The sequence below is a fragment of the Cebus imitator genome, unplaced genomic scaffold (assembly GCF_001604975.1).
Source record: "Cebus imitator isolate Cc_AM_T3 unplaced genomic scaffold, Cebus_imitator-1.0 Scaffold63, whole genome shotgun sequence".
NCBI classification, from domain to species: domain Eukaryota; kingdom Metazoa; phylum Chordata; class Mammalia; order Primates; family Cebidae; genus Cebus; species Cebus imitator.
Window position 1 is genome coordinate 4,938,917 of NW_016107378.1, and position 10,933 is coordinate 4,949,849.

Below are 10,933 nucleotides of genomic sequence, written 5' to 3' on the forward strand. Positions count from 1 at the left end.
ACACACACTTCACACACACCACACACTGCTTCCCAACACAGACATACACACACACCACACACACCACTTCCCAACACACACTTACACCCCACACAAGACCATCCTCACTTCTGACACCAGCTGCAAGTTTGGGGGTTTCCAAAAACCAAGTTCACATTCAGTAATTCACTAGAAAAGTTCCTGGAACTCACTGAAAGCTATTAAACTTAGGGCTATGTTTCATTACAAGAACACACTACTAATTAGAACCAGTCAAAGGAAGAGCTGCCTAGGGTGTAGTCCAGGAGGGTTGCAGATCTAAAGCTTCCACTGTTCTCAGGGACGTGTTGCCCTCTCAGCATAAATGTAGGGTTGTGTGGCACCACACACAGTTTCTAGGTTCAGATGTTCTGTCCGTTTTCTTAATTAATTTTCTTTGTGGGGGTAGTCAGGCATCTGTGGCGCCTCAGCCTTGCCCTCCTTGTCCTCCTTGCTCTTGTCACCATCGTACTTGTTGGTCTTGAGATGAATTATCTCCAGGTGGATCTCCTCGTTGTCCTCTGCATTCTCCCGGTCGCCCTCAGTGTCGCTACTGAGGCGGGCTCCATCCTCCATCTTCCTGGTCCTTGCTGTGCGCCCCTCAGGAGAGAATCGCCTTGGTCTGGCGGTGCCTGCGCACACTGGTGAAGCTGCTGGGGACTAGTGTGAGGTGGGACAGGGGTTCTTGGGGTGTCCCTTGAGCCAGGCCTTGAGCTGCCTGTGTTCCCGGCATGGCGTTCTTGGATCATCCAGGGGTCCCCATAATGAAAATGGCCGTGGGGATAATGAGCCAGTGCAGTGTGACGCGAAGGTGACAGGGTGCACCCAGGACTATCCTTGAGTTCACCCTGCAATCGTGGCAGCCACAGGGCAGAGCCAGGGGCGGGGGTGGGGAAGGGGGAGGTGGAGAGGGAGAGAAAGAGAGAGAGAGATGTGTCCCAGAAGCTGGGGAATTCAGGAGCAGCTGAGCCTGTGGGCTAGAGGCCTCCCTGGTGCTTTGCAGAGCATGACTCCACCTCTTAGAGCAGGAAGCACCCAGCCCAATCCACCGCTGCAGGAGATGGCAGATTAAAAACCACAAGCTGACTCCAAGAACTGACCTTTCACTGACCATGGAGGTCTTTTTGTGTCACTCTAGCAAAGTTCCAGAAACCACGTCTCTCCAGAAGAGCACCCAGGAGCTGTGGACCCTACTCATTCCCTAGGCCACCCTTGGTCCCCGCCAACAACAGCTCAAGAAACCAAGTTGATCTCACACCAGCTAGACGGAAAAGCCTTTCAACTAGGGTGATAAAGCCTCAAATGCCCCCACCTACCCTTGCGGCCCCTCCCTCTCCAAGCAGGGATCTGGCAGGAGAGCAAGAAGGCAGCCACATCTTTCATCAGCTGCTCCTGGTTCTGAACTTCATTTGGACTTGGGGAAGTGAACCCCTGGAGGAGGCACAGAGAAGCTTGGGCCAGGCAGAAGGGAGATGCGTGTGGCAAGACAGAAGCCACCCGGGGCTGCCAGGAGCAGCTGGACAGGCCCACCAGCATGGAGGGCCCCAGTTCCCTTCTCACCCCCAACAGGCTCTGTCCTGTCCTGCAGGACTCCTGTGCTGACCAGCCCCCACCTTGCCTGGTGAGAAGATATCTGGTTGAGGGAATGTGGAAGGCCATGCTGCTCATAAAGCTGACTCCCTTGCATATGTCGAGGATCACCTCCTGGCGCTGAGGGTCTACTGTGGAGACAGGACCTGATGACCACCCACTGCCATTGGTGGGGTAGGCTGCCTGAGCCTTGCCTGACAGCTCCTTGTGGAGATGTCCGCCTGCCTCTCTGAGAGGCTGGGTCATGAGCTATGCCTGTCAAGGACCAGCTGCCAGGACCAGGCTGGGGACTCTTCCCTGGCATCCATGGCAATCCCCACTGAGCTGTCCTCTATTGCAATGGTCTCAGGCAGTTCCTTCACCTTGACCAAGATGCCAGCATGCTGCCCTTTTGCTCATTTTCCGCCTTGGGCACCAGAGGATCTTCAAGCTAAGACTCCATGGAAAGCAGACTGCTATTTTCCAAGGAGGAAGGGACCCCTAGCTTGTTGATTTTCAGCTGCATCAGCTGAAGGGCAGCCGGCTTTATAAAAGAGAGGGTACCTGCAGCATAGCAGACACGGTGGAGGAGATGGGATGGGGTATTCGAAAGCTTTGCTGGCCTGGCAGCTTCCTGGCTGGCTGTGGTTGAAGAAAGTTGAGGCTGCACAGCCTGCAGGCATGGTGACATATCCTGCCTGGTATGCAGGTGTCCGTGTGTGCATGCTCACACCCAACAGCAGCAGGTCACAGGAAACACCATCTCCCAAGGCAGGAAGACAGACATAGAATGAGGGGAGAAGGAAGGGGCTCTCCATTCAGGCCAGAGATCTTTATAGCGACAGGAATGCCACTGGCATTTTGAGAAAGAGAGTTCTTCATGCTTTGGGACATTTGATGAGGCCAACTCCTAAGCACAAAACACCAGCAGCACCAACACCCAGTGCCCCACCTGCCCAGCCCAGCATTGTGACATTCACAGCCACCCAGCAGATTTCCACACACTCCTTAACAGGTCAGCACTGCCCCCACCGGGTCACTGGTTTGGCTGCTCTCTAGTTTGCAGTCAGTGCAAAGCCTCTGATCTCTGCATTTGGGAGACTAACCACAGGGTGGATGGGAGATGGGAAGGGACATCTACTGAATATGGCTTCTTCACTTTCCAGAATTGGTCTCTTCAAGGACCCAGTCCCAGAACAACCAAAGGTGCCCATGCCGGCCACTGCCACAGCCTCCCAGGGCTGCTCCTCCCCTTTGTCCACGAAGGCATCCACCAGCTTCTGGCACAGAGAGCAGAGTTTGTGCCAGTGGCCAAGGGGGAAGCCGGCATGGCAGCTGGGCACTGGCACAGGCAGGAAGCCGTGGCTGGAAGGAGACACAGAGCAGGTGGAGGGTGCGATGGTGCCTGCCTTGCCAATGACATCCTTGCACGCACCATGGCACAGAGCTCCGTCTCCTCATTGTGGTCATTGAGCACCCAGTGCCTCAGTATCTGGAGCACCAACTTGAGCTCTCTGGCAGCTCCACGTACATGGCTGTGACCACACTGTCTCGCCAACGCCAGTGGAGCCATACAAATGATGAAGTGCTGCTCCTGCTCCCACGCTGGGGTGCCAGGAATAATGGACTGGTCCATGAGCCGGTAGCTACGGTCATCGATCATCACCATGCCCAGTGTGCAGAGCCCCTCCGTGTCCACCGCCCTATGTTGTGCCCACCATTCAGTTCGGTGGTGGGTACTACGGAGGCCACCACATCCCCACCAAAGTCCTGCATGAAAGCCCAGGCTGAAGAAGATGTCTTTCCCCATGAACATCTGCGTCTTGGTCTCCTCACTGGAGCTGATAGCTGTCATGCTGCTGTCAATGGCCACCATGGCCCCTGTGTGGCTGCTGCCATGAAGTCACTGTGCACCTGGGAGGACCAAGGTTGGGAGACCACAGGTCCCATTCACAGAAGCCTGAATCTGTATCCACCAGCCAAGCTCACCTAGATGTTGGAGGCAACCAGGCCTGCCTTGGGAGTGCAGGGACCTTAGCCTCAGTCTCTTCATAGTTAGAAAAGGGCAAGAAAACCATTTCTTCTGAAAAATCTAAACACAAGGAGATGTCAGCACTTAGTGATGAATGAGGAGTGTGAGGGCTGGAGCGGGAATGGGGTCCAGCAGCTATGTGCCAGGTAGGCTTGGGCAGGAACCTCCCAGACTCAGTTTCCTCATCCCTGAGTTACAATAAAAACAGTAACAGTTAAGGTATTGACATTTACAAGGTTTCCCAAAGACTATAGAAAATAATGTGTAGAAAGCAGCTGCACCATCCCTGGTCAAGTCAGTACCAAAAAATTCCAGCTCCTACTTCTTCCATCATCATCTCTAGGCTGTGAGATTAGGAGAGGTTTACTAAGCCACGATTTAGCAACAGCACTAGAACTTTTAAACCCCAGCAAGCCAAACATGCTATGCAAATTAAATCCTGCCCTTCAAAGACCACAGCTGGGCTGCATGGGCCCAGGTGTGGGCCCCATTGTGGTCAGTGAAGGGCAGGAAGAGGGATGGCCCTGGCCACTCAGCCCAGTGGGAAGCTGAGCCCTCTCACCCCAGAGAATCAGAGAAGCCAGAAAAAGGCACTGAGGTGGCCTTCCAGGAAGCAGAAGGCTAGGAGGCCTCGCAGGGGACCCTGAACACCTTCAGGGCACCTGACAGGGCTGGCCTGTGCCAGCTTCCCTCTCCTTCCACCTCTCCACAGGACAACCCAGCAGTACGTGGCAGGTGGGTCTGAGGCGGCCAGTCACTCACCAGAGGCTGTGGGCACCTTCAATATCGCCCTTTTTTAAAGCAGCGGTTCAAGCAGTTCCTTGGGGGCAGTTTCCTCATCATCTGCAGCTCCTCATTCCAGGCCCAGGTCTGCAGAGGAGCCAGGGAGGGAGACACGAGCTCCCTTATCCCTGAGACCTCCTCTAGGATGTCCCTTCTTCCACCTCCCTGTGGACAGGCCCAGATGCCCTAATGAACAGCCCAGCATGGAGCCTATAGGAGAGTGTACAGAACCGTCCGGCACCCAGGAGGGAAGTGGGTGCCGGGTGAGCACAGGACCAGACCACAGGCCCCTGTACAGAAATGTGCTCTTTGCAGTCCAGCCTGAGGTGGAGGTGTCCTCTGTGCACACACAGTCCATGGTGTGTTCTCCCTGGGGGCCATCCAGCTGCACACCTGGAACAAGGTGGCCATTCCTCTGGACCCTGTCACAGGCAGGGGATGGAGAGATGGGGCAGCCCCCCAGGCTCAGTGCCCTGCCATGGGCCCCTTCTACTCCAAGGCCCTCCTGCCCTTGGTTCTCCACAGCCTGTGACACTGCCCTAAAGTCAGACAGAAGCCAATGGGTTCCTCTCCCAGGGTTGCTCTCTCCCATGCGGGCTGATGACTCCCTAGAGAGGAACTGAGGCAGGAGGGGCTGGGGACAGTTTCTTCAGGTGGAAGTGCTGGAGTTCAGGCTGGCCAGTTCATCTGCTTTCCCTGTGTGCATGAGACAGGCAGGGCAGAAGAGGCACACGCACCACCTTTTCTTCTGCGTTCCTGCAAAGTGGATTCTGCAGGTCCAGCTGATCCGGTTGAGCAGCTCTGCTAGGGAAGGGCTTCAGAAGAGCTGCGTGTAGGTTTGGGGTTGTGATGAGAGGTCATGGATCTACAAAGAGGGGGTGGTCACTGAGTGGGTGGCTGAGTGTCTTCCCACAGACCCAGAACCAATAGCATGTCAGGGGGTCACTGCAGGCTGGCAGGGACCTACTGATTCAGGTGAAAGCCCCGTGTGTGTTCGATGATTCGGCCTTGCCAGTCCTCAGCCATGATCACAAAGAAGCACGTGAGGTCCCTATGCCTCTTGTGGTCCCCAGAAGGTAGGTTCTGGCTGCTTATGGTGAGCACTTTCAGTCACTGCAAGGGTTGCAGGAATGGTCAAGCGTGAATGCACCACCCCTCCTGGAGTGTGGCCCTCTGCCCCACTGAAGAACCTCTTCCTTGCTCCTCCAGGGAGTCCCACCTTCCAGTCACAGATCTGGGTCTGCAGGGGACACCATGGCTGCTCCTGGCTCCCTGTAAGGATGTGCTCAAGTGGTGTGCCTCTGAGGGGGTTCATCTTCTAGCCCTTCTGCGGGTCCCACGGCTGCTGGTCTTCACAAGGAAAGGATGTCCAGGGCCAGTTGTCTCTCTTCCCAAATGTGGTCCTGGTCTGGGTGCCTCCCCAGACCCCTCCAGTTGGAAGGCCTATTTCTCACCCCCTCATCAGTTCCTGGCCCCCATGCTCTCTGCACTTCTGCACAATTCCCAACCCCAGTGCCTCATGCACCTCCCAGGTCAGCCCCAGTGAAAATGCTCAGGAAGGACAAGGGACTATCCTCAGCCCTGTTGGAGGCATCAGATGGGTCCTGGTCCATGCTCTTGTGCTGGTTTCCACCCTGGTTCACATGTATGTGGCCTCACACGCTGTATAGTGCGCTGTCGGGAGGGAGGTTCCCAGGGCCCTGAGTTCTGGAACAACCCACCTAGCACAGAGCAGAGTGTTGTTATGCAGTGGTTTAATTTTGCAGGTGTGTTATGATGTGTGATTAAATTTTTAGCTTTACACTGTCATTTTCAAATTCCACTGTGAACACTAGAATTCTGGTACACACACACACACACACACACACACACACACACACTCACACCTGCCTGCTGGCTAGCAGGGATCCTTGTTGGCAAAGGACCTTCTCCCAAATGTCTCTAGAGGACACCCAGGCATTGGGGGACCAGCAAGACCACCTCCTCTGTGTGGGCCCCTGTCTCAGGTGGGCAGGGCTGTCAGAGCTTCAGGGCCATCACAAGCTCGCCCTGCTCTCCTGGGGGGGTGGCCTGAGGACTTCCCAGTGTCCCCAACTTGAACCCTGCCGCTCCATGTGTTTCCTGGGATTTTGAATTGCAGATATTCAGGGGGAGGACAGAGGTTCTATGATCACTGAATAGACATTTTCCATAGAAGATACACAATTTGCCAATTGGCTCAATTTCATTCGTTGTTAAGAAAATACAAGTCAAACCACAATTAATACTAATTGACACCCACTTAAATGGCTATAGCAAAGATACAATGACAAATGTCAGAAAAGAAGTGAGGAATATGGAGCTCACATATGCTGCAAATGGGAATGTAAAATATTGTAGCCACCTTGAAAACAAAACAAACAAAACACAAATGGGGCTATCCCTCAAAATGTTGCACAAAAAATCACTAGAGGACACAGAACCTCTAACACAAAGTTAGTATGCAAAAGAAATAAAATTCCTCTAATCATAAAGACTCTTATATGGATGCTCATAACATGCTCATATGTGGTCTTGTCCATGCAATAGAACACTACTTGCCATCCAAAAGGAATGATGTAATGAGACACGCTACCACAGAAATGAAACCCACAATCATTAGGCTGACTGAAAGAACCAGGCCCAAAAGACCACATAATTCATGATCCTGGGTATTAGACATTTTGATAATAGGCTCGTGTATAGAGACATAAAATTGATTGTTGTCTAGATCTGACGTGGCAAAGGAGAGTGAATGCAAAGTATACCCCAGTAAAGCATTTAAAAAAATAAACATATCAACATACACTAAGGTACTTTCGACTTTCAGAAACCCAAGTCACAGATTGTAAAAATGAAATATATTTCTTGTCCAGCTCAAAGCATAATAAAGAAAAGAAAGGCAGCAAGCTAACAGGCACGTGTTTGGTTACTGACGTAGGGGTATTAATGGGCAGGAACCATGTGATTCGTTTAACCAGGTCAGAAAAGCAAAGGAAATGATTTTAATTCATTGAAGACCACTGTGACTCACAGACTGTTAGGAATGTGAAGCTGTACTCATTGGATTGGGTATATCCCTTATCAAATACAGCTCAAAAGAGCCATCTCACAGGAAGGTCAGCAAGACCCTCCTGGTCCCAGTTGCCTGGAGCTTTACAGTTGTCTATCCCAGTCCTAAAACTACCTTCGGTCACTCATTCTAAACCCAAAGTAACAATGAAATCCAATACAAAACCCCGTATTTCATGACTACCACATTCAATAATTTGCCTTCTTTTTCTTTTCTTTTTTTTCCAGCCCTCCGCATTACTTCTGTTTGTATCCCTACCTGGCGTGGCTGGTTCCCGAACAAGACTCTGTGTCAAAAATAAAAAGAATCTCAGGAGCTCAGGCTGTGGGTCTGCGTTTGGTGCCAGGCGCCCTCCTCGGGCAGCACAGGAGCTTGGGGTGGACCTGGTGCTTGCAGGGCGCAGATGGCCCCTGACAGTCCCTGGAGCCTGGATATCGCCCTGCACCAGGCCACGGTCCCCTCAGCACCAGCCCAGGGAGTCAGATCTGCAATGAATACTGTGTCTGGCAGAGAAGGAGCAGGGGAAGCACCGGACTCACCCTCAGACCTGCACCATCGCCAAGAAAACCCAATTCCAATTCGACAATAAAAGGATGCAGAGGTGCATAGCTCCATCTGTTCCTGCTGCCGGCTTTCAAGGGGTGGCCTGTCTGTCCCCCAGGGCTCAAGGAGCTTCCCTGCCCAGGAGCCCCGGGACTCCCCGAAGGGATTTGCCAAGCGCCAACCAGGCGGTGGGCAGGAAGAAGCCAGTTTCATTTCCTTGCTCTAGGACCCAGGAAGCGTTGACCCTGGAAAACACCCCACCCGGGGTACCAGTGACCTCCAGAACCCCCGGGATCCATCTCTCAGACGCCCTACAAAAGGGCCCTGCAACACAGGACCTGCCGAGGCCCCTCCCTTCCACCCCTGACCCTTGGGGGGCCCATTATTCCCCTGAGAGCCCCCCTAGGTTATTCCCACCCACCCCGCAGTGACCTCCAACCTTGGAGCACCCTCATACTTTCCCCGCCCGTGGGGACTCCACAATTATTCCCCTCCAAAGACCCCTCCCAAAATTGCCTCCTGGCATCAGCGATGCTGTCACACCTTGGTGACTGCCTAGGCTGTCCCCTTCCCTGCCCCAAGCACCTCTGAGTCTCCATCATGACGTCCCCAGGTCTAGGGCTGTACTGAGACTACACAGAGACCCCGACACACAGGGCTTCCCTCCAGCACTCCCTCAGACATCCCGCCCACCCTGCAGGGGAGATGAGGCTCCACAGCCCCTAAAACGCTGCTTTCTGGACCCGCACAAGGCACCTCTGTCACACAGGGGTGACCCTATGAATCCCTCTCCAGATATCCTCGGGCCTTCCCCCAAGGGAGACACCACAGGTGGAGGACTCCCCTGGAGAGGATCCTCAGAAACCATCCTCAAAGCCACCATCACAACCAGAAAGACCCGAGGAAGAAACGTGGCCACGAAACCCATCTCCACATACACACTCCTCCCAGCGGCAGCTCTAGGGACCCCACTCGTGGTCGCCTCACCCCATGTGACCTCAAGACGCTCCCCCTAGGTTAAAGGGAAAAGAAAGGAAGAGTCTAGCAGAATTCCCACAGGGGAATCCATTTTCCTTTATTCCTTACGCATTTTGGGAGGCTGAGGGAGGCAGATCACGAGGTCAAGAGATCAAGACTAACCTGGCCACCATGATGAAACCCTGTCTCTACTAAGAATATATAAATTAGCTGGGTTAGTGGTTCATGCCTATAGTCCCAGCTACTTGGGAGGCTGAGGCAGGAGAGTCACTTGAACACGGGAGGCAGAGGTTGCAGAGAGCCGAGATCCTGCCACTGCGCTCCAGCCTGGTAACACAGCAAGACTCTGTGTTTTGGCATGACCATTATGGGCCTGGGGGAAGATGAGCTGATTTCATCTCTCCCTTTATAACCACGATGTGGGAGCCTCATTTCACTTGCACAGATTCCCTCCAAAGACTAGATGAACAGGACTGAGCCCCAATGGTACTTGGAGTGATGACAGCCTTGTCCCCATGCCATTCTCTCTTCCCACACTTGTCGTTTGGGGCCATCGTGCATTCAGTGCCTCCGTGGACAGAGATCCAAACCCAGGTACTCTCACAAATCTGGAGCCAATTCTAAAGTTTTTTGAATTCCGGCTCAGCTCAGACTGTCACCTGCTTGGGACTGTGGGTGACTGAGGACTCTGAACTGGGATGTGCTGTGTCCATGTGACAGTCTTCCTCCCCAAGAGTTGTTCAAGAAGGTGGTGCCCTAGGAATGCCATCTGGACTCAGTGGAACAAGAAGGGCAGGTAGCACCTGGCACCACTGTTCATGCTGCCATCACCCAGCTTCACAGTGTGGTTATTTGAAGAAGCCTCTGCTCTATGAAAATCCTAATCAACAACAACAACAGCAACAACAATAACAACAATAAACATTTTTTTAAAAAACATAAAAGAAAATCCTAATTTTGCTGGACTTTTTCAGCAGGAGAAGTGATATTTTGTAGTCTTTATAGTTGACAAGTCCAGGATCTTGTAATGCTAATTTCTCTCTTTAAGATAAGATGGCATTAGTATGCCGAGCACCGATGAAATCCATGCTGACGGCCCTTCTCATAGCGGCGACGCCTAGATGCAAGTCTTTGTATTCACACAGCCGTGACATAGCCTAGAAAAGTCAATCAAAGAGAAAACGGGTACAATTTTTAAAAAGGCTTCAGCATTTTTTACAAGGCATAATTGATGAGAAGCCACACATACAGATTCCTGTAGAGGGTTCCCTTGCAGCTGCTTTGGCTGAGGTTTACACTGCCAGGTTCTGAGGATGCAACTCCTGGCCCATTCACTAAGGGAGTCTCCTTTAAGAGCTATGAAAAGACTGCTACAGCCAAGAGGATCTTACTTTATAATTTTAAAATTGGGCTCATTGCTTGATGATGGCCCTCCTGTCACATGCAAAATAAAATAGGGCTCCTAAAGATTTTAAGAGTATTGTGACAAGCTTGTAACAATACTATCTGTTACCTGTGCACTTGTTCCTTCAACATAATCAACATACACTTGTGCCAAACAATCAACTTACTCAGCAGTTCAAAGTCTACCCAGTCCTTAGTAGTTACTACACACTCCAAGCAGATTTTAATGAGGCAGGTGCGTGCTGGGTTGTTTCGGAACATCCAAGAAGTCTAATGATTCAAGCACCAAAAGGTGCTACTTTACTTGCACATTGTGGTAGATAAATGTATTATTGCAAAGTATCACCAAGACGCCAGAGACAGTGCCAATTTTAAATGTGTCTATTTCAGTTGGAATTTTCCTGTATACTCACCAAGAGTCATAAGCCATAAATCTTACATTGTCCCATGAAGCCCTTTTCACTAAAAACCCATGTCCTTCCTACACCTAGTACTTGAAACACTGGCACCTTATA

General features: G+C 52.1%; 1 protein-coding gene across 1 annotated transcript in view; it reads right to left on the reverse strand.

The window, feature by feature from the left end:
• Window positions 1-10,057: 10,057 nt before the first annotated feature.
• The window catches only part of LOC108305469 (cyclin-Y-like protein 1), a 24,246-nt gene continuing 23,370 nt past the window's right edge, over window positions 10,058-10,933 (reverse strand). Inside the window, exon 10 of the mRNA XM_017530134.2 lies at window positions 10,058-10,171. Within this exon, the coding sequence (XP_017385623.2) occupies window positions 10,058-10,171 (114 nt within the window). The remainder of the gene's footprint in view (window positions 10,172-10,933) is intronic.